Source organism: Oreochromis niloticus, linkage group LG5 (assembly GCF_001858045.2).
Source record: "Oreochromis niloticus isolate F11D_XX linkage group LG5, O_niloticus_UMD_NMBU, whole genome shotgun sequence".
NCBI lineage: Eukaryota > Metazoa > Chordata > Actinopteri > Cichliformes > Cichlidae > Oreochromis > Oreochromis niloticus.
The window spans coordinates 22,691,671-22,714,697 of record NC_031970.2 but is presented as its reverse complement, the minus strand read 5'-3'; the positions used below and the strand labels follow the sequence as shown (position 1 = coordinate 22,714,697).

Here is a 23,027-nt window from a genome sequence, read left to right as displayed (position 1 = left end):
ATGTGGACCTACTATCTGCAGCACCTGAGAACACACCATTTATACTGTATATTTGAGTATGTGTATGCTTCCTTGCTAATGTTGCCAGCAGTTTTTGTTTTTTATCTTTATTTTAGCTAATGTTGTTCACTCTTGGCATTGTAGGGAAGTGAAAGAAAGGAAAAGAGGTAATGAACATGGAAACAAGATATAGTCTAAACCTTCATGCAGCCCACTTATTCAGAACGAACGCAGTTGAGGTGCTAAACAAGACAAAATGTACTTTTTGTCTTTATCAGATACATGTCACCATCTATCTATAGCGACATATGTGTTACACTATATTACTGTGACTCATGCTAAATCATAGCCCTTCTGTCAGCTTTTTTTTTCTGTTGCAGTTGAATGGCTCACTCACCTCCACACGCTGAGCGTCAGACAGATGGACAGGAAGGAAGCACAAAGAGAGGGGAATAATAAAGGTCAGTTTAAACAGTCAAGCCACTACGGTTTCCAACAGCTCTGATGGAATTATATTTCCTCAAAGTTTAGCCATGGCTGTGAGTCATGTGCTGTGATTAATATCTGAAGTTCGACTTGAGGACAATGCTGATATAAATTAGCAAAGGGAGTGCATGTAAGACTCACCACAGTGCTGACTCATCTCTGAGCGAACATACTCTCTGACCTCTTCCTCCTGAACCCAAAATACGAAAGGAACAGGGCAAAACACACTTAGCAAAGACAACCCCGGTATCCACTCCAAGTAAAACTGTGTGTGTGCGTGCATGTGTATCGTTTGATGTCTTCGGATTACGCCCCTGCGGTAAGGATCAAGCACTGACCGTCATGCCTGCCTCTCCTCTGTCTCCCTTGGCTCCATCTGGGCCCATGTCTCCCTGCAACATGGACAGGTATTAGGACTTATACAACCCACAGAGAGGCTTGCAGCGCATTAATTCATTAAAGTGAGACCAGGTGCCACACATGAAAGAACTTCACAGTCAAAGTGGAAGGTTAAATCACCAATAGTGACTTAAGCTCTTAATACACAGGACTAGTATTTCTTGGGGACCTCTAATAATTAGTGATAACTAATATATGCCAATGCTACAGAACTGTTTGCTCAGCAGTGTTTACTTTATTCTGCTGGCAAAGTAATATACTTAATCGCATTTAGAAAAGTAAAAAAAAGAAAAGAAAAGAAGAAGTTGAAGATGTTTATATGATTAAAATGGCTCATTTTAGCCCGTTGCTATGTGGTTGCTAGGCATGCATAATTCAACTTTTGTGCATATAAATGAGATGTTATTGTCATGAACTTGAAATGATGGGATGCTTTCATAAGGTGTTTTAGCTGCCTAAAAGCTAAAAAAAATTGCTAGGTGTTTGCCAGACATTATAATGTATCATGTTTAATTCAACTTTTGTGGATAAAAATTACACGTTACTGTCAGGAAACACAAATGTGATGCTTATAATAAGGTGTTATAAGGTGGATTTTGTTGACGACCAATTCCTAGAAAGATTGAGTTCAAATCCAAACATACTGAACTGTTGAAGAATGATTTGAATGAGGAATGACAACATTTATTGCAGCATTCTGTAGGGAACATCAAAAATGGAGGCCAACAGCACAATCAAGAAACAGACAGAGACAGGTTTGACAACTGACCGGCTCTCCTCGCTCCCCCGGGATTCCTGGGATACCACGCGGACCAACCGTGGCAGGGCCAATTGGACCTCTCTCCCCCTGACACACAGGCAAAACAACACTAATACAAAGTACATGTAGAGTGGAAAGCATTCACCTAACTACAATGTCCCAGTGCCCACATGATAGACAAATGGTATTCGCTTGTATAGTTTTTATCAGTAAAAGCTGTTATTACCTCACCCAAGAAGGGTATGTTTTTGGTAGCGTCTGTTTGCCTCTTTGGGTGTTTCTAATAAAACTTTGCAGGTATGTGGAGGTCATGTTAACAATCCCTTAAAATTTGGCTTACATCCACCGAGGTCTTCAAGGTCAGCTTAATCATTTATTGTTCAAGAATTGACAAAAAGCCTTGTGAGGTAGAAACTATGATTCTTAGTGTGTGGCGTGTAAGGTCAATATATAGAAACTACCATGTAAAGATCTAAAATGTCAAGTCACATTTGAGCTTTGACCTCTGCTTCAATGCCAATAGTTTGAGCTGAAGGCCAAAGTGATACTAATGCTCTACAGACCTATTTATAACTATGTTTCTTACTACCACTGTTTCTACAGACAGCATTCGGGGATTTAGGACATGATATATGGGGATTCCTAAATATCACCTTACTTCGAGTGATTCTTGCTGATATTCTATCTCTACTGTATCTCTCGACAAGAAGCAAGACGAACATTAGTGTGTTGATATACAGGAAAATAATACGACAGGCTAAGACAAGAGTGTCTCAGTTTGGGAAAAAGAGTCTCTATCAGCAACATTTGGTTTTGCTCAATTGTCAACAGCTTTTTTTTTTTAATTTCCTTGATAATAAAGCAGACAAACCAGTCGAGTACAGGGCTCATCGAGCTGTCAATCATCATAAAGCAATACACAGAAGCAAAAACAAAAAAATGTGTCAAGTAAAAAAGAAAAAGTAAGAAAAAAACAAAACACAATGAAAGAGAAAGACAAAAAGAAAGTGTTCTCTTTGTATAAAGCTTGCATCATATTTTTATGACAAAACTGTCATCATCTTTCATCTTTGTTGCCACCACATTACTCGAGACGCTTGGGTGCAGCTATTTTTTGCAAACAGTGACATAAGTGATACGTTCGCCTGTTCTTTCTTCTGTTATACACATTTTGTTTCTACTGAAAATTCTGCATAGTCACACTTAATGACGTAAAAATGAACTGTGATATAAATAATTTTTTAAAAACATACTAATATCACAGTCCTACATCCTCGTACATAAAACATGTGGCCAAAGTGTGGAAATAGAAATCATGAAGCCAAAGAAAGAATAGTCACCTTTTGTCCCTGGAGCCCCTCAGGGCCCTTAGTACCAGCTGGCCCTTGTGGGCCGGTCAAGCCAGGGGCTCCATCCGCCCCTCTGGGACCTGGAGGACCAGGTACACCAGGTAAACCCTACGTGAAACACAGAGACTGTTATTTTTTATGTTTCTGTTGTTTTGAGGATGAATAGTGGTGCAGAATCTGTAGATTAGGTACATCAAATGGCTAAAGGGAGTACTCTCATTTTAGATTTGTATGTTTAATGTGAGAAACTCACCCTTTCACCTTTCTCTCCCTGAGCTCCTTTGGGTCCTGCAATCCCATCAAAACCACGGTCACCCTACATCCACAAAGAAAAATGACTACACTGTGCATTTGCACTGGAATTTGGAACTGGAACTTGAGTATGTGCAGAGCACAAACCTTGGGACCAACTAGTCCCTCTTTTCCAGGGATCCCCGGGGCCCCAGAAGGTCCAATGTCCCCCTAGAAAACAAAGAGGGTGTGCCTGATGATGACCACTCTTAACAAAGCACACAAAGACATCCAACACACCAGACAATGACTTTTTTCTTCAAATATTAGCCATACCTGTTCACCCTTTCTCCCTGGTAGGCCTGATCTTCCATTGATACCAGCATTTCCCTGAAAATCACACATAGCCATTATGCTCCACACCATACATACAAATTGCGACCTAACCTATAGAAAGTTAATATGTAACCACGTCATAGCAGCAGAGTAACCACCAAACAGCTTTATTAACATGACGTATTTGGTTAACTCATTATTTAAAAAAGAAAAAGAAAACACGAAGCTTCAGAATTATTAAGTATAACTAAACAACTTCTCCATTCATCTTTACTTGTATTTCTCTTCTTTCTACCATTTCTCGTTTCTCTGCCTCACAAACTCACCTTTTCTCCCTTGGGTCCATCGCCTCCACAAATTCCCTTGGGTCCTCGGTCACCCTGGAAACACAAAAGTTTTTCACTGACAGACATAAAGATCTTTTGTGAGCCACAAAGTGCAAAAACCATCAAGGCAGAAAGCCCATCCACTCACACTGTTCCTTTACCGAGCACTCACTGTGCACACGAACAAGCACTTTGTGCAGCATATTTCCTACAAAAACAGATATGATGCAGACCTTTGTGCTTTTTCTTTTTTTTCCTTGCAACGGGTATTCAGATAAAAATGTAAAAGCAAATGTGACCAAACAACTGCAGCACATTCAAAGAACTGCAGTTTATGTCTCTGACTCCCATGAATCCGCATGTATGCCTCTGATTTCGATTTGATTTCTACAGATGCATATGGAGAACTTGGGTGATCTCCATTTCTAAATGTCTCCTGTTGTTATTGCTGGCATCCAGCTTACTGTTTTCACCATCCCCAAAATAGTCTTTTGAAACCACAACTCACAAATGAGGGGGGATGTCACGGAGAAACCAACATTCACACTTCACGATCATGAGCTTGTGACTTATGTCAGTTAAGTGGTTAAGTATACTCTGTTTATGTATATTCATGTTTAACGTATGGCTTTGGGCACTTGTTGCTGTACTTGTCCTGGCTTCTTCGGTGCATACTGACAATTTGAAGCAAAAAATGTCAAATTTGGATTCTTTACTCCGTAAGACCTCTCATCACTGATTTTCAGTCCAGTTCTTGTGTAATCTGGCATACCTCAGCCTGTTTCCCTTCCTTAAGAATGGCTTCTAGACAGCCATCCTTCCACATGAGACCATGTCTGAAGAGGCTTCAGTGAACAGCAGATGGATCAGCTGAAGGGCCCGATGCATCTCTCAGACTGTTTGTCAGGTCTTTAAAATTAAATGAATTTAATTAAATTTAATTTAATTTAATTTAATTTAAAATTAAAAATTGGTTCTTTGATAAGTTGTCTGTGATGTGTAGACAACATTGGCAGTGGTGCTCTTTTTAGGCTTGAATGATTAATAGGTTAGTGTTAAGTGGCTCAACAAACAAACAAACAAAAACAAACAAAAAAACATGCCTTTGAATTGGTCAGGAACAAGGACTGGACAGAAAATTTGTGAAAAAAGCCCCCAATGCCCAAAAAAACCCTTTAAAAGCCCCTTAAGAAAGCCTGAAGAATTATTGCTCCATACCACTTTAAAATAGGACAAGACAAGCTGGATCCTGGGAAACAGAATATAAAGAAATTAAAAGCACCTCAAATCGATTAGTTTCCTTGAGTGAATGTGTTTGATTTGCATCTTTTGTATGTATTTCACCTGCTGTCTTCATGCTTCTCTTGGAGCCGATTCAATAAAGGTTATAATAAAAGAAAAGCGTAGCATGCCTCCACGCCCCTGCGTCACCTCCCACTTTGATCTTTGATTCAAATTGAATTTAAATCCATGAAGTAAGTAAAACAGAAATGGGAATTGAGTCCACCAGGTTGAGTAAAACATCAATTTTCTGATATCAATCATCATAATACAAGGTTGAAAGCATCTATATGTGTGACACAATTTGCACTAATCCTCTGCAATCGCATCAATTTTATGCTATTATTCAGTTATGACTGTCATCACCCACCCCTGAAAAACACTGAAGGGATAAAACCACAAAGAATGAATGAGCACCAGCTCAACCACACACACACACACACACACACACACACACACGCACACACACACACACACACACACACACACAGGCGTTTACAGACACACACTGAAAATACCTTAACTCCTCTTATTCCCACGTTGCCAGTCTCTCCCTGTTCACCCTTACGCCCTGGCAGTCCATCTTTCCCCGGTAATCCCTAAAAGTCACAAAAAAACACAAATCACCTCTGCTTTTTTTAACTAATGACAAATCTACACACAGGTAATAAAGAAGCTGCAGTGTGATGGAAGCTAAACACCGACCGATTCACCAGGTACTCCAGGTTGGCCTGCTTCTCCCTGCAGAGACAAAACAGTAATTACAGCAGTGAAATTACTACCTGCGCTGACTGCTGCTATTAATTGGGATTCTAACTTAATCACAATCATCATCCATGAGCAGTGTTGCTTGCCTTCTGCCCACCAGGTCCTCTGGCACCTGGGAAACCAGTAGATCCTCGTTCTCCAGGTTCTCCTCTCAAACCCTAATGTTAAGTACACACATGCACATAAATATGAATATTGATCTTCTTAAAGATCAACACATCATGGCCAACACATACACTTCATCAATGATTTTGCATTATGGATGAGTTCTTTAGAGTAAACACAATAAAAATGCACTAAAAATTCTTTAATGCTGAAACGTTGTTAACAAAAAAATTGTTAATACAAAACTCTTATCAACCAAAAATGCCAAATATTTGTTGAATGTAGCCAAACAGGCCTAAAAAATATAATTAAGTAGACAACAAATAGGCAGACATACTCAACACTGCTGTAACCCCAAATGGCCACTTAAGACTGCTTCTAAAAGCAAGTCAATCCCAATCAAACTGTCCAATTAATTAAAAATAAGGACAAAAAGAATAGATCGATTGAAAAAGCGGCTAACAGCTAATTTACTCCTCCATCATGGTAAAATATGTTCATTACAAGGTTTGGCCAGATAGTGCCTGTGGGTTTAACACTTTACCTTTACCTTAGATAACTTTTTGTGCATTTTTTAGGCAAATATTTGACTAACATTATGGATTACAGTGCGGATATTTTTACACAACACCCAAGACGAGTCACTGCTGTGTAGTTTTAATGCCCCCTTATTCACGAGGGTTCGCCACAGCAGGTTGTTCCACATGTTCCTCCTTTCTTTTACAACGGATGCCCTTCCTGACACAATCCCAAAGGGATTTCTTTCTCCTCCCTGAGAAACAAAGGTTGCGAAAGTGTAAACCACTACTCTAAGTTCTAGTTGTATTTGTATGTTATCAATCTCGGGTATCTCTGTGTGTGACACAGATGCAGCTTTGTAAATATATTTCTAGCGCTGGCTGATAACTCTAAATATTGCCACATTTGGTTCCAAAAAGGCACAAGATAATGTTCACAAAATTTCAGCCAAGCAAGTCCAAATCTATTATTTACAGTCTATAGTTTCAGCTTCTGAAATCCAGCAGTTCCTTTCATCCAGTCAATGTCGCTGTAAATTATTTATCTTAATTGACAACAACCTTAATTGATGGACTGCTTTTCTAACATTATTCAAACCAAACAGTTAATTAATTCATCTTACCACTTCTCCTGGTGGACCTTCTTGACCTTTGACCCCCTTTTCTCCTTGTATACCCTTGGGTCCTCTGTCACCCTAAAAGCAACAACGGTAAAATTCTATCACAACTAAAGTCAATATTTAGCCACAGTAAACGGTGTCATGAATTTGTTGTTCACTGACTGTTTCTCCTTTGTTGCCCTTTTCTCCAGGAGGTCCTCCCACCAGCACAGTGTCCCCCTGTAAGTGATACTACATCTGTAAGAATCCGCTATAAGCCCCAAGCCAAACACACAATGCTTTATCCTTTTGTCTCTTCTTTCACTATGCATCTTGTAAAATCACAGCTCATTACCATTGCATGTATTTATACATCCCTCCTGCTCTCAAGGAGCCAAATCTGTTGTAAGAGTTCTTTTTAGTAACAGCCAGATCTGAGACATGACTTATTTAGTCCTTTATCCATTCACTGTCTCTGCCGCCTTTACAAATATACACAAATAGACAATCAACAGAGTGAGAGAGTGAGCAGTGGTACTGCTTATTAGATATTAAAATGTACACACCTTCTCTCCTTTGTCACCTTGCGGCCCGCTGTCTCCCTGAAAAGGCATTGCATTCAAGCGTGTCAATTTAATTCACTACTTTACATGAGCTGAAAGCTCAGGGGAAGTAGCTAGGATGATGACAAAAAAACCAAAAAAAAAACAAAAAGGGAAACAGGACCAGTGGTATTTACCTTCTCTCCCCGAGCCCCACGGTTCCCTGGAGGACCCTAATGAACACAAAAGACACACAAACACATTGCAAACAGCTTTATAATGAAAAATGACTGTGGATGCTTCTGCCCCATCAAATTGCATTAATGATGTAATGTCACAACTCTGTAGGGTGCACGGTTTAATTAAACAGCGAGCATCGGTAGATTCCTGCTGATCGCGCTTTCTAACTGCAATGCACTGAAAAGCCAAAGACCGACTGACTGAATAATTTACAGTCCAGGAAATACACTGTGACCTTGTGAAGGGCAGCTTTTCTATAATAACAATAAGACTTTGCTTGTGTTCTTTGCTTCACAGCTCAAAACAGATGGTCCTTTGGTTTAAAAAGAAAATTGAGATCTTTGGTGGACAGGCTCTGTCTGCTCCTGAATAAAGGAAAAACTGGATATTTACAGATGGTCCTCTCTCCCCATCCAAGCCGGCTCGACCCTCCTCGCCCTAGGACACGATAGACACAAGATGAGCAGAAATACACAATTCTTAATTTATATATTTTAGGAGAAAAGTTAACAAAGCAGTAACGCAGCCGCTGTGTCTTACTCTGGGCCCTGGATCTCCTCTTTCTCCTCTTGCACCGGGGACGCCAACACCAGTTTCCCCCTGGCAACAGAAAATATCTGAATTAAAAAAAAATCTATAAACATTTATGCTGCTGGAAAAAAATATTGCATGTGAGAGAATCACCTTGTCTCCTTTGACCCCGTTAGTACCAGGAGATCCCTAGAAAACAGATTATTGATCATATAAATCAATATTCAATTTCTTCTTGTCTGTTATGGCATCTCCCTCCATCTAAATCAGATCTATTCTTGATTTTAAGAGCTCAATTTAACCCAACAAAAAGGTGTTCCCATTAAAAACAAGTAAAGCACAATTAACAGTCAAGCCTAAACTGGAAGCTCTCAGGAGAATGTGCTCTGGAACTTACTGCCAATCCAGGAGGTCCAGGAGGGCCAGGAGGACCAACATTTCCTGCACGGCCAGCAAAGCCTTGGAGACCCTGAGAATGAAAACACAGACAAAGATGTAAAGGTTAAATTAATAATAATAATAATAACAATAATAAATCTCCTAGTGGATGAACCAACCCTCTCCCCCGGGGGTCCAGGAGGTCCTGGTTGTCCATTTTCTCCTCTCACACCAGGTGGCCCGCTGTCTCCTGTTTTCCCCGCAGGACCTGGAGGACCAGCTGGACCAGGCATCCCTGGATCCCCCTAAAACGCAGTGACATTTTTCACCCTCAAGTGAGGTGCACCTGATACAGCCCGCTATCTGACTGGAAAGATAAAAATATAGATCATCTTTTGCTGCAATGTGTGCTATTACTCACTTTTAAACCTGGAGGCCCAATCCGACCAGGAGGACCTGCAAGTCCTATGCCTTTCTCTCCCTGCAACACACATTTTATCATTGCAGTCACTGTCAGATGGGTTAGACTGCAGGGAAATCAATAAACCAAATGACGAAAGCTCACCTTATCGCCTTTTGGCCCGGGAGATCCCTGTGCCCCCTTAATTAAGTTATGAAAAAAGAAGAATTATTGATTGTGTTATTTACTTTTTCATATTTGTATCAATAGAAAATTAGTCAAAGTAAAACAGAAAAATATTAATGAATTAATTGCTGTTTCATAAATTTATTGTGCAGATCTTGAAATATGTCATAAATGTTCCAGTTTCATGTTGTGAGAACCGTTAATGTGGTTTTTTTTAAAACCTCAAAACCAACAAATCATTAAAATCTTGAACATCACAGACGTCTGGGCAAAGACAGTAAAAACAGGAATAGCAATTTCAATGTCCTTGTGACTAGAAAAAAGCAGTGTTTGCCCCTGATTGCTTTGACATTTTTTTTTTTGCATTCAGATGAAAGATTCAGGTGACAGATTGAAAGAAGTTGCAGCAACCAGCTTGTTGCTCAGAGGTTCAGAGCCGTTGGCTGACCCCATTCAATTGCAAGGTGCTGCACAGGTCGTGTGGTGGGAAGCAACCTTTCTCCAAATAAATGACATCCAGCTGAGACTGACTTCAATCACTCTCAGACACACTGGAATAGGAATGCAAAAAACTGCTGCCCAAGATATCCAGATATCTGAAATCACTCCAAGTCAGTTTGCATCAAAAATCTGTAACACTCCTCTTTGCAATATGAGACACAACTCATCTGGTTTCCAACTGGTTGCATTCTGGTTATATTTCTATATAAAAGTAAGGTTGCAAAAGCCTTATGTCATTTTACAGTTAAATTGCCATAGTGGAACAACTACGTCACTATTTTCTGTTTCAGCTCTATGAGGTTCTGCTTAGTAATTAACGTCATTTTCTGTGTAATGTGAATTCCTGTGTATGTAGGCAGCAACAGGTAGCAACAGATTTGAGATTTCCACCAATTTATCTCAGTTAATCACTGTATTTTCACAAACAGATGGTGTGTAATTGCTAACTTGACCCCATTCAATCACAAACTGGTAGAAGACCGACTCCGTCTTGTTGCTCTTTCGTTGCTGTCTGGATACACCAAAGTCACTTTAAAGACAGCAGCTGACTCTGCGTGGTCACAGACCTGGGCCCCAACTCGGAAGGAACAATTTCAAAGCCAACAACAATACAAACGCATTTACATAAAGTTGCAACAATTGTCTCCAGCCTGGCTTTTCTCTAGTGTGACTGTAGCATTAGATACACTGTCTATAGACCAGTGTTTCCCCAAAGTGTGGGTTCTAGTGAGCCATAAAGGTGTAGCACAAGAGGTCATTTACATTAAATAACTAGTTTTCTTTTTCAATGTTGTAATTTAGTTTGAAATTACCCTAAAGATCTAAAACCAAATTATTACAAAGTTGATCATATCTCATAAATAGAAATTGGAATTCATCAAATTTCAAATTATATGTTATGCTCAATTATGTGACCTATTTTTATTCCATAAAATATCTTATATCATGTCACTGGGTAAAGGGGATGTGATGGCTAGAAAAAAGCTGCTGATGGAGATGGGGTATACAGATTTCAAACTGGGCCGTGGCTTTCTTATATGCTTTAGAAAAATAACCGATTCAGGCATGATTATATAACTTGACTTTGGAGTAAATCAGCTATCAAGTTGTTAAAATGGATTTCACATATGCATGAGGTGGCACTGAATACTTTTTCTCCTCTTATTACATACACATATACATATAATATACATTTTATTATTTTGCACTAATATTTACCAAGGCATAGAAGACATTTAAAAAAATCAAACTGTTCAAAATTTGATGAATTTTCTCAAAAAATAAAAACAGTCACTTTAATACCATCGACTATAATGGATCACTGGATTTGTTTATGTGAAATTACACAAAATTACACACTACTATTGAAATCAGCATTGCAAATCTTCCATAAAAGCATAAACACCATGACTAAGACTTCATTAAAAAATCTAGAATCACTTTTTGAAATCCAGTTGGGCAGTGGAAGTTGATTACTCACATCTTCTCCAGGTTCTCCTGATTCACCAGCTTGTCCCTTGTATGACAACAGACAGCACATTGTGAATGTACCTTCATATTTGTATATGTAAGTAGGTTATTATTTTGTCCCATTATCGTACTCACTCTTTCTCCTTTGATGCCAGCAACACCTTTGTCTCCCTTGTTACCCTGAATGACAGCAGTTGTGCATTCAGATATACAATGTTAATGAAAAAGCACTTAACATTTCCAGTCTGTCCCTCTCACTCACTGAGAGGGAGCTTGCGGTTTGGTCAGACTCACCTTTTCACCAGTTGGGCCTCTCTCTCCAGCTGTGCCTGGCAGCATTAAACCAGGAGGACCCTGCATCAATCAGAACCAGGAAAGTGCTGTAAGCTGCATTCATAAATGCTGCTCTATTGCGTCACTTCATGCTGCAGCTACTTCCACATTAATGGCAATAGGAGTGACTCACCCTCTCTCCTTTGGGTCCAGGAGGTCCAGCCACAGCCTGTGTACAGAGTACAGAAGGAGGAAAATAACAGTAATTACCTGCACAGCACGATGTGGGTTGTTGTTCATTAAAAGATGCCAATGTGTACCTAAAAGCTTTGGTATTAAGTATCATATTAGCTTAATCATCTTTGCTTCCAGCTCTCGAATATTAAGAGCCTGAATGTCTTCAGGAAGGACAGCCAACAAATGCACACTCGCTGTTTAAGAATAGCACAGCAGACTGTGAAAACATTTGAAAGTCTATTCAACTTCACTGGCAAAAGCCTGCAGATGCAAGTCCAGTGTGTCTTATCACTTGTACACAACAATATTTTAAAGGCAATTTAAGAAACACTGGATTGTAAGGACTGATTCAAAAAATGCTTAAATCCAGAAGTTACTTCATGATAAAATTCTGGTTTTGTTCGTGGTGTCCAAACATGTTTCACCATCCCGATAAGGAAGAATAAAGGAAGCAAAGTGGAATAAACGAAGTGCATTATGGAGTGTGACAGACAAACTACAAAAGTACTGTGCTTCAGAACACAGGCATCACTTCCTGTTAAAAAGGGAGTTCTTCCTCCCTGCTGTCATTTGCAGGGAGGGTGTGACAACAAATGTTGGAGAGAAATCCTGAGCAGATGAACAAGTTGTCTGTGGCAGCTTATCAGAGTCACTCAAGAAACTGAATAAATATAACCATTCAGGAAAAAAATGAAAACAAATCCATTTCATAAGTCGTTTTATTTTTCATGTCTTGCACTAAATGCATCTTCTTCAGTGTTGTCGGGCATCGAAAGTGAACCAGTTCATGGCAACACAGACAACACCGGTGCTTTTTGAATGTTTTCTATACATTGAAGCTACAACGCTGAATTACTAATGTTTTCAAAAGCATGCCATAATGTGTCTGTGAAGGTTCTCAGTCGTCCAGGTCATCGTAGTCTAAGGAGCTTGGAAAGAAAAGTGTCTGGACTTCTTTAAGTTTCCTTGAAGACGTTTCACCTCTGAATTCAAGCAACTTAAAGAAGTCCAGACGCTTTTCTTTCCAAGCTTCTTAGACCATGCCATAATGTCTTATGTTAAAGAAACCCCAAGTTAATTGGCATGAAAAGCATGTGGCATTGTAATAGTTTACTTTTGTCTGAATGTTTGCATCTCGCGATTAAATAAACAGAACCAAATTATGTTTTAAAATATAGGGTAACTCAAATTTTTTTTGAAGTTTTGAAACACTGCATTTCAATAATTGGAAAAACAAGCAGCTGGTATTGTTCTTAAAAACAAATTTGTTAATTCCAGCACTGTAACACACTCTTCATTCTAGACTGTACACTATGTTAATGTAAACCACTTATAAAGGGTGGCAAAATTCAACAACATTAACAGCCTGCCATTAAAACAAGTCAGATCTGCCGAGTCTGCATTGGAGGAAATGTTCAATTCATTACAAAAAGTAACAGTTTAATTAGAGCTTATGCCACAATTAAAACTATTAATGTACACTGTTTTTTCTATATTAGAAATGTTTAAAAAAAAATCCATCAAACCATCAGTAATAAAAAGTCAAGTCACGTTAAAGTGTAGAAAACTGTGATAATGTGAGAAACAGGGAACAGGGAACATTATGTAAGTGACCTTCTCTGTCATTTTGAGTTTTCATCTGCAGGAATTTGGCTTAATTTTCATCGTGACTGACAGAATCAACACAAGGAAGCCAAACAACCCCCTTTAACAGATGTCTCCCATCACTCGTTAACAGTACACCAATGTTCATCCAGCACAGCTGTTGAGCATGATCATTTTTGATTAGGTTTATTATTATATTAGTGGTTAAAATAGAATAAACTACAAACTGCCCAGCAAGTCAATAATAAACTCCAGGTACACAAAGAACTATAGCAAGACTGCGCATCCAAACCTCAAAGGAGTCACCACAGAAGAAAATGACGTGGTTTAAATGCAAAAATCACACAGGGTTTGATTTCCCAATCGAAAAACAATAAAATTGTGGAACAAAAATCTATGGATCAATAAAAAGACAAAAACAAATTATTTTTAAAGTGACAGACAGTGCACATAAAAAAAAGGAATGGCATTTGACCTAAAGCATGTGAACCCATTTGTTAGCCACGGACGTTGTGTTAAAGCCTGGCCTTCAGCATGGAGAGCTGCCAATAGATGTGGCAAACTGGAATTTATCAAGGATTTTAATGCTGATGAAAGCAAAAGGATGAATGCAGAGGTACAGATTCAGTGTCATCCATTCAGCTGGACAACGACTGCAAACATACATCTGTCAGTGATTACATTTATAATGATGAGGACATTTTTGTGCATGGGATGTTTAGTCGTATAACAGATTAACACAGCTGAGACACTTTGCACAGGAAGCTTGAATTCTTCTATTACCATAAAGTCCCACCATATCCAGTTTATTATAGGAAAGCATAAACTGGAGACACAGCCTACTGTAAAATACAACACATGGTCTTAGAGAGAAATTAAGATTAAATACTCAAAAAAGACTTTTTTTTTAACACCCCAGAGATACTGCTTTGTGTTTCACCTAGTCAGAAATTAGTGACCACTCCAAACAGCTCAAAATGTCCAAGGTTAGAAAAGCACAGTTGGCCTGACTGTTTAAATATGCAGAGGCAGAAATGTGTTCAGACAGAAATGAGAGCAGGTCCACATTTATCTGGCATTACTCCACAACACAATTTATGACTGTGTTTGACCTCATGAATTACAGTTTCCAGTTCAAACGACCCCAAAATTCTCCAATTGCTCTGACAATATACTGGCTCTCAATCAAACCTTTTCCATATTAAATTCTTAGATTATCCTCATGTGTCACATTGCTAGTCAGCATAGTTAAACCATCTCAGCATCATAGCTATCATCTACAAATAAAACAGTAGTACTCCAGTTTCTCTTTAAGAAGAGTGGACTTACAGGGGAGCACATCTGGAACCCACTGGGGCTAAGGCTACTGCTTTAAGGTGCAGCTGTGGCTAAGATGGTACAGCGAGTCATCGAATTATTGGAAAGTTGGTGGATCAGCCTTCCAATGGGTTGACTCCCTGACTTCTCCTGGTCCACATGGTATTGTCGGGGAAGATATTGAACCCTGAGTTCTCTCCATTGGAGTGTGAGATTGTGTCTGAATGTTAGAAAAGTACTTAGGCATAGAAAAAAGGTGCTCTGTGAATGAGACTGTGTTCAAACGAGTAGAAACGCATTGTGTAACTACCAGTCCATTTACTGCTCCTAAAGGAGGACTCAGAATAGAACCCCCTGGTGTCAGATAAAAGCTCTTCAATCTAATAATAACACTATATTTTTTTTAATTATTACTTCATACAACAAACCATTCTGTAGCTTGGATTATATCACATAAAAACAACCAAAAAACTAGCTGCATTATCTGTGTCTCTTAGAAAGAGATTGCTCGCTAGACGCAACATCTGCTCACCTTCCCTGGAGGCCCGCTGTCTCCCTGCTCCCCCTTCAAGCCAGCCAGGCCTGGAGGTCCTGCAATGCCCTGAGGAACAAATTACACAACGTTAACACTGAGAGAAAAAAAAAACTTAATAGTGCTGCCACAGGTGAGCAATATGACAAACTCAAACCTGCTTTCCTGGTAATCCAGGTATTCCTTCCTTGCCAGGCACCCCATCTCTTCCAGGAACACCAGGTTTGCCTGCTTCACCCTGAGGAGCAGCAAATGCTTTAGTATATGTGAATGTGTTCATCACTCTCACACTATCATTGACTCATTCAAAATCAGAATCGCTGCCTGTGTTAATTTCACCTATCTTTACATTGTCGATCCGTTATGGTCTACACAATAAGACTCTAAATAATGCAAACAATGCCAGATAAATGAACTTACATCTATTTTATTTTCAGCTTATAAAAGCGCTTCACATTTTAATATATTTAGTCTACAATAGTCAAAATATTACACAAATCCAGCAGTTAGCTATGTGGATGTGTGAGAAAACCAGAAATAATAATGGTAGAAATGTTGATATATCCCCAAAAAAGAAAGAAGGGTCTGATATCCCCAAAAAACCCTATGCAGCTCAAGCTGTCAGCAAAAGCTTGGTACAGATGTTTTGGCATTTTCAGTTAATCACCTCCCTATTTTCAGCTACAACAAAACTGCCTGAGGGTCAAGACTTTTTTTTTTTTCACGTTTACATTTCCTCACTGTGTGACACATTGCAGCCGCAGCAGGATTAAGACCGAATACTCACCACCTGCCCTGGCAGTCCCGGAGGCCCCTGTGGACCCTGCAGGGAGAAAAAAATTACAGTGATACGAAGGAACACATTTTGATACACACCGTGAGATTTTAAATGAATTTCACGAGAAAACATGACAGAATTTTTTCCACTGCTGAGAAGTTGTGATTTGTGGGAACACATACCACAGCTCCTGGGGGACCTGCTGGTCCTGGCAGACCTGTGCTCCCCTGTGCGCCAGGAGGACCCTGCAGAGATGAGAAATAAACTCACAGGGTTATCTGTTGTACATCACAACTGTGCGCATTGTTATGTTATTTGGTCCTGGAGAAATTTAATGCATTTTATATAAGATGTAAAAACTTTTATACCTGTACACCAACACCTGCTTCTCCTTGATTACCCTGCAAAAAACAAAAGTTTTATGAGTTTGACAAACAAACAAACAAAAATCTGCTTGTTGCACACTAAAGTTTTGATAATGTAGTGAACTCACCTTTACACCTGGTGGACCTGGCAGCCCAGTGGGACCCGTGGGACCCTGTTAAAAACACATCATCAACATTGGTAACTGTTAATAAGAGTCTTTGAATGTGTGTGACATGTGTGTCATACTTACAGTTTGCCCCCTAATGCCTGGCTCTCCTGGGTTTCCCTATAAGCAAAGTCACAAACAAAGTCACATAAAAAAATTTAAAAATCTGCACGCAGGCCACATGCTAAAGGAATTTTTTTTATTTTTTTACATTTTTAAAAGCTAAATGGCTTTGTTCCTGAGAGTTACGTAAGAATGTCAGCCGTGTCTGGCACTAAATATAACTTTCTGCTAGGAGTTTCCATTCACAGCAGTCCCAGTGAGATGATCACTGATACAGAAACAAGCGATTCTGCATTTGACCGCTCCAAAAAACAACCAAATGAGTGAATATTAAACTGTGTACAGATTCAACTAATGAGTTTATGTACCGATTTTTGAGTTTTCTGTTTCTAGTCTTTAACTCTAAGTTAAATGACTACTGGCAGTAGCTTTATATGTAACAAAGTGATGTTTTCATCCAACTCTGAGTAGCAAAATCCAGAGCTGAAAAATTAAGCCAAAGATTAAGCTTATGAAACACAAAACTGAGGCAGGTTCCAAAATTGAGTACATAGACATTTTATTTCTATATTTATTTGTATATTAATAATGATTATCTATTAACTGCATTTTATATCCATCAATCCTTAGGTAAAAAAAAAAGATCACTTAAAAAAAAAATCCTATAACTGAGGCTTCAGATTTAAAGGTAAAAAAAACCCCATACATGTTAAAATGTACAGATAATTAAAAAAAATAATTTAAAAAAGCCTTTAAAGCTAATTGTAGTTGTCATAATAATGTAATGAACTCATTTTTTTAAATATAACTTACTTATTAAAAATTTTATTCAGGCTTAAAGAGGCAAAAAGTCTGCCCCAGTATTTGATGACTGAAATTCTAGCATGCTTTTATATATACTACCTTTTTTGCACCCATGCAATCTATAGATCATCTTGCTTACCAAGCGAGCTAGCATCAGCTGATAACTTCACCCTTTCATTCAATTCCATTTTATTTATGTAGCTCCAAATCACAACAACAGTCACCTTAAGCTGCTTCATATTGTAAGGTAAAGACCGCACAATAATACAGAGGAAACTCCAGCAAACAGATGAGTAAAAACTTAGAGACAGTGGGAAAGAAAGACTTTGGCGAGATCAATTTTTGTATACAGTCAACTCCCAGGAAGAAAGCAAATAACTTTCATTTTCAAAATGTAGAACTATTCCTTTAAGCAAGATATTTATGGATTAATATGTTTAGAAAAATTGAGTACTTAAAAAGGTGTGCACTTTTTCTGTACCCAAAAATCAACAACTTGGAATGATAAATATTGTCATATGTACATGTCTCTATAGGAAACATAAAATACAAGCACTTAATTGATGGACAACAGGTAGAACAATACAAATAGATTATCTGAAATGTCAACAAGGAGACACTTGCATGGTAAGCTCTGAAAAATCAGCACTGTGCAAGGGATAAGCAAACAACCGACATCAGGCACAGCTGCATGCATGATAAGCAGATTCGAGCGAATCATCAACCGTACTTTCTGGAGTGCACCCAGTTTAGTATTCCCCACACTACTGTACACGAGAGCTGCGGATGAGGATGTCAGCCGACTTGCTTTCATCTCGTCTAACAAATTTATGGTATTTTATACATTTAAATTTTTTGCTTCAAAATGTAGTCCTTGAGTTTGACACAGATCCTTTTGGACATTTCACGAGGAACTGTTCGAGGTCTGACTCTTATCCCAGACCTCAGCTCCCAGAATCATGATTCTAATAAGAATGAATTAAGATTAAAGAGGTGAAATTTGCCTGGGAGGTACATGACATAGAGTGCATCCTGATGACAGGTTGTTCTCCTGGTGTTAAATCAGGCTTTATTTTTTACCCTGCTTGCTTTGTAAGCTATTGCCCATTAGCATCTTATCAGTTTTGGTCGAATCCTAATTATATCTGATACAACAAGGACAGATTCTCCAAACCTTTCACACCTACTACCCCAAAAGCTCAAGCATGCCAGCCATCAGCAGAGAACCTACCGGTCTGCCTAGAACTCCTGGGAACCCAGGGAAGCCCTGGAGAAATGACAGACAAAGGAAAGTGGATGACAGGAGGGTGGGGGGGGACAGGTGGGTGGAGAACAGTGACGAAAAAGGGGAAACGAACAACACACACAAAAGGAAGTGGACATAGATAAGACGCACACAGGTAGAGAGAGAAAGTTAAAGAGTGAGGCGTTAGTCGCACAGCTGCACATGGTTATTGCGTAAGGATCTACGAAGCCTCGGCCCAAGGAGGGAAACAGCTCCGTTGGCTTTGAACTTGCAGCCAGCCTGCAGCTTTAACTCTGCAGATCAAGCCTAAAAGAAGCAGACTGGGTTACTGGTTACTCACTGGTTGGCCTCGAGGACCAGCAGGCCCTGTTGAACCCTGCTCAGACACGCAGGGAAGGAAAACAAAAAGTGTGAGGAATATTTTCCTTTATCTTTCCTTCGTTTTACTTACACCCATGTGGAGAACCATGACTTCCCCAAAGTGTGTTTTGGGGAAAAAAGATGAAACTTTAATGTGTTATTTGTAGAGATGTGGTTCCTGCATGTTACATACTTTGAAAACAATAGATTATAGGCTCATTATGTCTGTGAATGATTATCGGTGATATAAGGAAATATACACACTTACCAAGTCAGCTGAAATTAATGTTTAGAATACATATTTACAAAATCAATGCTATATCATTTTCACTATGACAATTTGAAAGTACAGTGTTGTAACAGTCAAGTTAACTTTCAGAAACCTCCGCCACACATCCCGCAGGGAGCAGTCCACTTACCGGTTTCCCATCCTGGCCCGGTTTTCCAGGCTCTCCCTGTGTTCCCTGCAATTGCAAGCCACATATCTGTATGCTGACAAATCTCATAATAATAATTATCATAATAGTTTTATGTTAGACTGAATAACACTTTCAAGGAATACCTGTACAGCTTACTAATTTTCTTAATGCAATTTAGCTGAGAACATCAACAAATATGAACACAACAGGTCATCTTTACGCTTCAGTTTTGCAAAATAAACAAGAAACAATGTTTTAATTAGTGGGAATTTAAGGAGGCGGAAGAGAAATTTTAATAGCTTTAGACATAGTGTGGCTAACTGTTTCCCCATGCTTACAGTCTTTACACTAAGCTAAGCCAACCAGCAGCTGGCAATAGTGTAATATTTAGTGGACAGATGTTAGGATCACATCTTTTCCATCACTGAGCTTTCTAACAAGCAGGAGGTGGTAGTCAGAATATTTGAAACACATTTTGAGTTTATGATTACAGTAACAAAATATTTTAATCCAGGCTCTATTTGAGAGGCAGCTCACCTGTGAGCCGTCACGGCCTTTTTCTCCTGGCTCTCCTCTCTCACCTTTATCACCTCGAGGTCCCACGAAACCCTGTAAGGTGCATTCCAATTGTTTATTCATATTAAGACACATACGATGTGACATGACACAAGACGTCTGTAATATGCGTAAATCTTACGCGGTCTCCTTTAGGTCCTGATGGTCCTGTAGCACCAGGTTCCCCCTTCAACCCAGATACTCCAGGAGGGCCTCTAGCCCCAGGGGACCCAACCAGGACTGAGTCAGCAGATTCTCCCTATAAACCATAATCACATGCATATCTCTGAATTCTATTTTTACCTTACGTTTACTAAATATCATATCACAGCAATAACTAAAACTATTTTACCTTTTGACCTGGCGGGCCAGCTGGTCCTGTTAATCCATCCCGACCCTGAGAAACAGAACAAACTATCAGTTAACTACAAGAACCAGGAAATTTACTAAAACATGAAATTAAACCATCAACCTAATAAGAGGACTCACAGAATCTCCTCTGTCACCTTTCTCTCCTCTTTCCCCCTAAAAAACAAATATACAATGTCATCAGTGTGATGCGAAGTCCATGAAAAAAAAGATCCCCATTTGTTTGCCCATCTCTCCTCTCCACCTTATCTCCTGGTCTTCCTGCCTCTCCTAGTTCCCCAGCTCGTCCAGGAAGACCTGGTATTCCTGGCTTGCCAGGCTCCCCGGCAGGCCCCGAAGGTCCCTCTGGCCCTCGTTCGACAATGGCTCTTCCTGGAGGCCCCGCTGGTCCCACAGGTCCTCGGTCCCCTGCGTCTCCTTTGGAGCCCCTCTCTCCAGGAAAACCACGAGCACCCTAGGACAAAACCAGAATAAAAAGGATTTCTCTATCAATTCCATTAGATTAACCTACACTCTAAAGAAAAAATCCAAACAAGATACTTCATTCTATCTCACTGGAAGTCTTCACATCATTTTGTCTTTTCACTTTAATCCTCGAAGATGCTTTGTCACACTTACATCTGCTCCAGATGGTCCTCTCTGTCCAGGCTCACCCTTATCTCCCTTTTCACCTTTCTCTGTCTTCAGCACTTTAAGTAGCGAAAGTGTGTCCTTGCTGTCCACAACCACCTTCAGATCAGACACCTGTGTGGAGCAGAAATCCAAAATGGAAAAGCTTTATAAGTTTCAGCAGCAGATGCCCATCTGCAAAATGTTTTAATCCCCAGATAAAAACAGTCATTTAGAATTCATCCCAGCAGCTCAAAAACTGCTCATAAACAGTGTCACTTTAACCTGCCAGGCATAATTTTAAAATATATAAGCAGGTGTATGTGCATAATAAACGAAAGACTCATGCCTACATTTACTGGACTAAATGAGCTGCTGAAACAAGACCAGCCATAAATGGTATGATGACATTTGCAAGAACAAAGTGGCAAATATAACACTTTGCATACATCTGCAGGAAATGTTCCATTAGCAATAGCATTACTCTAAAATTCTTCTCTATAAGCTATAACAGAAGCAAGAGTAAGTGCTGAGTTTAAGACTGTTTAGATAATTGCATTTTTTTCCCATTATTCCATCCATCCATGCGAGTGAAAGCCAAAAGAAATCGTGTTCAAATTGAGTTAGTCATCTGAGGAGTCCACCTACCTGAATACCAAAGCCTGCCAGAGCTTTCTGTACATCCTGGCAGGAAACACGGAGACATTATTAAACCGAGATGTAGAAATGCAAAATACTGACAACTGAGAATTACATGACAGGCAATGTGCTGATGTCTTACCACTGACGTCCCAGGTTTGCCAGGTGCTCCATCCTCTCCTGGGTCTCCCTAAACATAACAAGATATGAAGGAGTCAAAAACAAAAAAGTGGACCCTCGATGTCACATTTTCACTGAATGTTTCACTTACAGGTTCACCTTTAAGGCCAGGCAGACCTCTCTCTCCCTGAAAACAGAAAAGAAAAAATGAGGTAAAGAAACACCACTGAGGGTGAGGCAGGAATCACACTGCAATATCATCACAATAACCTGCACACAATAATAACGGCATCACAGTAAAGCGATTCTTAGATCTTTGCAATCTTTCTGTTGTGCAAGAAAAAAATACTCCAGACATGGAAAAAAGCAGGGCTTATTTATTCAGTAATGTAACTTTGGTGTTAAAGTGTGTGTGAGTTATTATTATTCAGCTTTAATAACATGTTAGTTCAAAGTACTCCAGTTTATACTTGCTAACTAAAAGGTAAGTTAATTCAAAGAGGACTGTGAATGTCATATGCCAACACAAGAGTCTTGAGGTGTAATGAGTTCTCATAAGAATACAAAGTGAAAGACTCGACCTGTAGCTGCTGTTACATATAATCACATTTCCATTCACTTCCTGTTTCAGCTACAGAAAAAGGACACCAGTTAATACAAAAAAGCCCAGAAAAAAAGGAAAAAAAAATCTTGAAACTACAGCTTACTCTGGTTCCTGCAGCTCCAGGGATTCCTGGGACGCCCTGAAAGGAAAACGGGGACACAAAAATGAAGACACCCTGGGAGCGATACTAACAAACAGCAACATGTGTAGATATGACCCACATCACTGCTGCTGTGGCTGTTGGTGGCTCATGGTTTTGGGGATAACAAGAGCTACATACAAAGAATATAGTGGACAGTAATAATTATTTGACTGCCACTTATTTTCTTTAAAAATATATATTTCTCCAATAAATAAGCTAAACGAATCTAACTAAAAGATACTCAATTTAGTTTCAGCAGCACCAGCAGCGGCAATAAGAATGGTAATGCACACTTACGGGCGCTCCTGGGGGCCCCTGTGGACCTGCGATTGGTGTCGCTTCAGCTCCTTTCACATACACAACCTGAGAAAGCAGAACATCCCGTTTCAGTCAAAACGCCAAATTATCTTTGCTATT

The 23,027-nt window shown here is 39.4% G+C and overlaps 1 protein-coding gene across 4 annotated transcripts in view; it reads right to left on the bottom strand.

The window, feature by feature from the left end:
- Positions 1-23,027, bottom strand: part of col7a1 (collagen, type VII, alpha 1) — a 65,685-nt gene that overhangs the window by 8,785 nt on the left and 33,873 nt on the right. For 3 of the 4 annotated variants that reach the window (XM_025907309.1, XM_025907310.1, XM_019358911.2), the window contains exons 68-114: positions 22,908-22,973; positions 22,572-22,607; positions 22,016-22,051; positions 21,887-21,934; positions 21,754-21,789; positions 21,115-21,240; positions 20,741-20,950; positions 20,617-20,652; positions 20,480-20,524; positions 20,270-20,386; positions 20,110-20,181; positions 19,573-19,617; positions 19,134-19,169; positions 16,765-16,800; positions 16,642-16,686; positions 16,517-16,549; positions 16,331-16,393; positions 16,158-16,193; positions 15,528-15,608; positions 15,371-15,439; positions 11,873-11,908; positions 11,701-11,760; positions 11,542-11,586; positions 11,417-11,452; positions 9,415-9,450; positions 9,271-9,330; positions 9,029-9,154; positions 8,869-8,940; positions 8,625-8,660; positions 8,481-8,540; positions 8,334-8,378; positions 7,898-7,933; positions 7,725-7,760; positions 7,342-7,398; positions 7,183-7,254; positions 6,023-6,094; positions 5,874-5,909; positions 5,687-5,767; positions 3,888-3,941; positions 3,562-3,615; positions 3,394-3,456; positions 3,248-3,310; positions 2,986-3,102; positions 1,655-1,732; positions 825-878; positions 628-676; positions 398-406 (exon numbers count right to left, since the gene is read on the bottom strand). In XM_025907309.1, the coding sequence (XP_025763094.1) occupies positions 398-406; positions 628-676; positions 825-878; positions 1,655-1,732; positions 2,986-3,102; positions 3,248-3,310; positions 3,394-3,456; positions 3,562-3,615; positions 3,888-3,941; positions 5,687-5,767; positions 5,874-5,909; positions 6,023-6,094; positions 7,183-7,254; positions 7,342-7,398; positions 7,725-7,760; positions 7,898-7,933; positions 8,334-8,378; positions 8,481-8,540; positions 8,625-8,660; positions 8,869-8,940; positions 9,029-9,154; positions 9,271-9,330; positions 9,415-9,450; positions 11,417-11,452; positions 11,542-11,586; positions 11,701-11,760; positions 11,873-11,908; positions 15,371-15,439; positions 15,528-15,608; positions 16,158-16,193; positions 16,331-16,393; positions 16,517-16,549; positions 16,642-16,686; positions 16,765-16,800; positions 19,134-19,169; positions 19,573-19,617; positions 20,110-20,181; positions 20,270-20,386; positions 20,480-20,524; positions 20,617-20,652; positions 20,741-20,950; positions 21,115-21,240; positions 21,754-21,789; positions 21,887-21,934; positions 22,016-22,051; positions 22,572-22,607; positions 22,908-22,973 (2,815 nt within the window). Of the gene's footprint in view, positions 1-397; positions 407-627; positions 677-824; positions 879-1,654; positions 1,733-2,985; positions 3,103-3,247; positions 3,311-3,393; positions 3,457-3,561; positions 3,616-3,887; positions 3,942-5,686; positions 5,768-5,873; positions 5,910-6,022; positions 6,095-7,182; positions 7,255-7,341; positions 7,399-7,724; positions 7,761-7,897; positions 7,934-8,333; positions 8,379-8,480; positions 8,541-8,624; positions 8,661-8,868; positions 8,941-9,028; positions 9,155-9,270; positions 9,331-9,414; positions 9,451-11,416; positions 11,453-11,541; positions 11,587-11,700; positions 11,761-11,872; positions 11,909-15,370; positions 15,440-15,527; positions 15,609-16,157; positions 16,194-16,330; positions 16,394-16,516; positions 16,550-16,641; positions 16,687-16,764; positions 16,801-18,778; positions 18,815-19,133; positions 19,170-19,572; positions 19,618-20,109; positions 20,182-20,269; positions 20,387-20,479; positions 20,525-20,616; positions 20,653-20,740; positions 20,951-21,114; positions 21,241-21,753; positions 21,790-21,886; positions 21,935-22,015; positions 22,052-22,571; positions 22,608-22,907; positions 22,974-23,027 lie in introns of all 4 variants that reach the window. The other variant, XM_013269239.3, reaches the window with a different exon arrangement.